The sequence below is a fragment of the Colobus angolensis genome, unplaced genomic scaffold (assembly GCF_000951035.1).
Source record: "Colobus angolensis palliatus isolate OR3802 unplaced genomic scaffold, Cang.pa_1.0 Scaffold143, whole genome shotgun sequence".
NCBI classification, from domain to species: Eukaryota; Metazoa; Chordata; class Mammalia; order Primates; family Cercopithecidae; genus Colobus; species Colobus angolensis.
In genome coordinates this window covers 5,790,151-5,793,987 of record NW_012114522.1, presented here as the reverse complement: position 1 = coordinate 5,793,987, position 3,837 = coordinate 5,790,151, and the positions used below count along the sequence as shown (strand labels likewise).

The 3,837-nt window shown below is 59.5% G+C and overlaps 1 protein-coding gene across 1 annotated transcript in view; it reads right to left on the bottom strand.

Moving 5' to 3' along the window:
• Nucleotides 1-2,473, bottom strand: part of OTOP1 (otopetrin 1) — a 37,478-nt gene extending 35,005 nt beyond the window's left edge. Inside the window, exon 1 of the mRNA XM_011935437.1 lies at nt 2,048-2,473. Within this exon, the coding sequence (XP_011790827.1) occupies nt 2,048-2,450 (403 nt within the window). The 5' untranslated portion in view covers nt 2,451-2,473. The remainder of the gene's footprint in view (nt 1-2,047) is intronic.
• Between the last annotated feature and the right edge of the window lie 1,364 nt (nt 2,474-3,837).

The following is a 3,837-nucleotide window of genomic DNA, read 5'->3' as shown; positions in this document are numbered from 1 at the left end:
GAAAGAGGAAGGAAGGGGAAGAAATAGGGAGGGAGGGAGGACGAAGAAAGGAAAGGAGAAGGAGGGAAGGAAGAAGGGAAAAAAAGGATGGAGGAGAAAAAGAAGTGAGGAACAGAAAAGGGGGCTTTGACTGCATGAAAGCACAGGTAAAGGCTCATGTGTATAATCCTTTTTAGCCTGTGTAAGTCAATATCCTAAAACAAAACTTTGTGCCTTGTTTTAAATAGTACCAGATTCACTGTCATTCACAGAATCACAAAGCCATGAACTTCCCTAAAACAACCATTTTCAGAACAGGAATTTGGGCCACCCTGCAATGGTATCAAATTTTCCCAAAAGCAAGATACTAGATCCAGTCCCTGAGCCTAAGAAGCCGAAAATCTCATCTGGATGATAAGGTTAATATCTAATAATCATAATACAAGGCAGAAATGGACAGAGACCAAAAGACCTTTACAGAAAGAAGGTCGTGGTGGCCCATGGAAGTGAGGAGTAATTTCTGGCAGGCATTTGGAAAGAAGGTGGCATCTGGCCAGGACCTTTGAAAGAAATGTGGAAAGGAGGCCTAGTGTGTGCTGGGCAGCTACCTCCTCAGTCACTGGATCCTATCCAGTGCGGGATCCCTGTTCTACAGATGCTGAAACCAGGGTTCAGGGTAAGGGAGGCAATCAAGTAACTTGCCCAAGCTCATGCATGCAAGGAACACGGAAGCCCCACTCTAATGGAGATTTAAATTCAGGTCTATTATGAGAATCCAAGTGACCATGTGTGATGTGTCTGGACCACATGGTGTGAAATGTATCCTGCCTCTCCCGGGAAGGTTACTCAGACAGAGGCTTTCTTCACAAGCATGCTCCCCATGACCTCCTCCCTTTCACCTGCACCACGTCTGTCTCCCATTCAAGACTGGCAGCTCCAGCCAGGCACAGTGGCTCATGCCTGTAATCCCAGCATTTTGGGAGGCCAAGGCAGGAGGATCCCTTGAGGTCAGGAGTTTGAGACCAGAAGACAACACGAGTCCCTATCTATACAAAATAAAACAAAACTTAGCCATGTGTGCAAGACCATGTGTGCCTACAGTTCCAGCTATTCAGGAGACTGAAGTGGGAGGATTGTTTGAGCCCAGGAGGAAGAGGCTGTAGTGAGCTGTGATTGTGCCACTGCACTCCAGCCTGGGAAATAGAGCAACACTGTCTCAAAAAAAAATAAATAAGTGGCAGCCCCTTGAGGAAGGGAGAGTTCCTATCTTGACAATTTCAGTCAATGCCTGTGAGTACCAGCAGAAGCCTCTATCCCTCTCTGCCCCACTCTGCATCCACGCATTCATTACTTCATTCATCCCCCCCTCATTTTCTCAACACCCACTTCGTGCCAGGCCCTGAGGTGGCTCTAGGACCGAGAGACAGGGATCACAGAGCTCCCCAGTGGAGTGGAGGGTACAGACATGTGGACAAGAACACTGGGGCCCAGTGCGGGCTGGGGGCGTGTGGTCAGACCTGCAAAGCGGGGAGGAAAGGGGGTCGGAGAAGCTTCGCGGGGAGAATGGGGTGAGGCCTGAACCCTGTCTCGGAAAGCAGGGAGGCAGGCGGGAGAGTGGAAAAGACATTCCTGGAGGAGGAAACCCAAGGTGCCGGGTGTGCAGAGGCAGAGATTCTGTGAAGGGAGAAGAAAGTCCACGAGAATGACCCCAGGACAGGATGAGAACAAAGGAGGGGATCAAAGGAAACGGGCCCTCGGGGGTCGGATGCTAGAAGGCCCTGAGTGCCAGGAGAGGGAGTGTGGCCTCCATCATGGGGTCAGTAGGGCCACTGCATAGCTTTAAGCCAGGGAAGGACTGGAGAGATTTCTGTAACTGTAGCTGTAATGATGGAAGCGTCTGGGAGAGAGAGGAAAGAAGGGCAGACGGGAAAGCAAGGAAAGATGCACAGAGACCAAGGCAGAAAAGGCTGAAGGGAAGACGGCAGCGGTGGGAAATGCGCAGAGCCGCCTCAGGATGCAGCCAGCGGGCGAGGAGGCCCAGACTCGCTCGCCGGGTGCCTGGACTCACCGCGCAGCCAGCCGGCGCCGGCGTGCGTGTCCTTGAGGCGGAAGAGGCGGCGGTGCGCGGAGCTGCGGCCCACGTACCACAGCATCCACAGCAGTTGCAGCAGCATGAGCGCCGTCAGGAAGCACAGCAGGTCGCTCTTGCCCACGCCCGCGGCATGCACCGCCCAGGCCAGCAGCAGCAGCAGCCCCGCCACGAACACGATCAGCCCATACTGGCTGCTCAGCGTCTCGGCCAGCTTCTGTGGGACGCTGGCGCGCACACCGCCCCGCTGGGGGATCGGGGACTCCGGGGACCTCGGGGCCGAGGGGGAGGGAGGCGGGCAGGCCGCGGGCCCCGACGACCCCGCGACCGAGGTGCTCGCAGCTGCCTGGGGCGAGGCGGGCGATCCCAGGCCCTCGAGCATCTTCGAGACACCCGCGCCAAGTCTGGTCCGGGGGGTGGCTACCGTCGGGCTCCGCCTGCGCTCCTGGCTCCTGTCCTTGCCCCGACGCCTCTGCCAACCAGCACCCCCCTTTTCAACTCCCCTCCTGTTCCTACCCCACGCCCCTGCCAACCTGCCCCCTCTCCTGTCACCTCCCGACGCCCGCCCTCCCCTCTTCTACCCCTTCGTCCTCCGTCAAGGTACCATCCTGTCCACTTACCCAGCGCCCCACCCCGCTGACCCAGGATTCTACGAGCTCCCCTGCCCACTGCCTCTCACTAGGCAAGGCCCCGGGCAGCCCCCTGCCCGCTCCGGGACCCACGCGGACAGCTCCCCGCTCCCGATCTCTGGGACACAGGCCAGCACTGCCGAGACACTTGCGCGTCCTCCCGCACCTCCCCCCGCGCGCCCAGCCCCTGCCCGCCGTCTGCAGCCCTCACCCCTGCGCCGACGCCCGCCCACCCTGCCCCTGTCCCGGCGCCCCGGAAACGCTGGGTGACGAGAGGTGCCTCCCGGGGTCGCGGGGTTGCGGGGCTGGGGAGAGGGGGTCTCCTGGAGCCAGCCCGACGGGGTGTGCGCGGGGGTGGGGGTGGCTGTTGCCAAGTGGGGTGCCCGGGGCTCCCCAGGGGCGTGCAATGCTCTGGGCCTTCCCCGAGGGTCTCCGTTGGGGAACCCAGAGGTCCAGGTGATCCTGCCTGGGTCCGTGTCCGAGCGTCCTTCGGTCTGTCCTCGTCCCTGCGTATTTCTGTATTGTCTTCTCTGTGCGGGTCACTGTGGCCGTCTGTCTTCGGGTGTGTCTGGTTAGGGGTGGAGGAACGCCCGTCACTGGCTCTCTGAATTGGGGGAGGGGCCGCCTTCTGTGGGTTTTTCTGTTTGTCCGTCTGGTGTGCCTGTGTGTTGGCTGCGAGATGCCCCGACGCGGAATAAGACCTGAGTCACTTTCTAAGAAGAGACCATCCCGTACCCTCTCCCAAGGAGCGGCAGCCATTCTGGACCGAGAGGAGCTGGAATGGGGGACGCCCCAGGGTCTGCCCTGGGGCTACCCGCGCCCAAGCCTCTCCACCAGCCCCTTCCAAAGCCCCGGTGCCCGCCTGGCACCCGCCTGCTCCCGGAAGGGGACTGCGTCCGCCAAGGCTCCCCGCTGGGGTGCCGCTAAGTGGAGGTCTGGGAAGTTTCTGCAGAAGAGCGTCCTACGGGTCAGGCGTGGCTGACAGGAGGCGCCGGACCCCAGCCGCAGGTTGGAAAGGGGAGTGGGGAGCCAGGCGGGGGCGAGTCCACATCCCACGGTGCAGTAGCCCAGGGCTGGGCCCCGGAAGACACCCTTTCTCTCTTGGTTTAAGGCTCTTGACGTCTTGAAAGTCTTAATTTT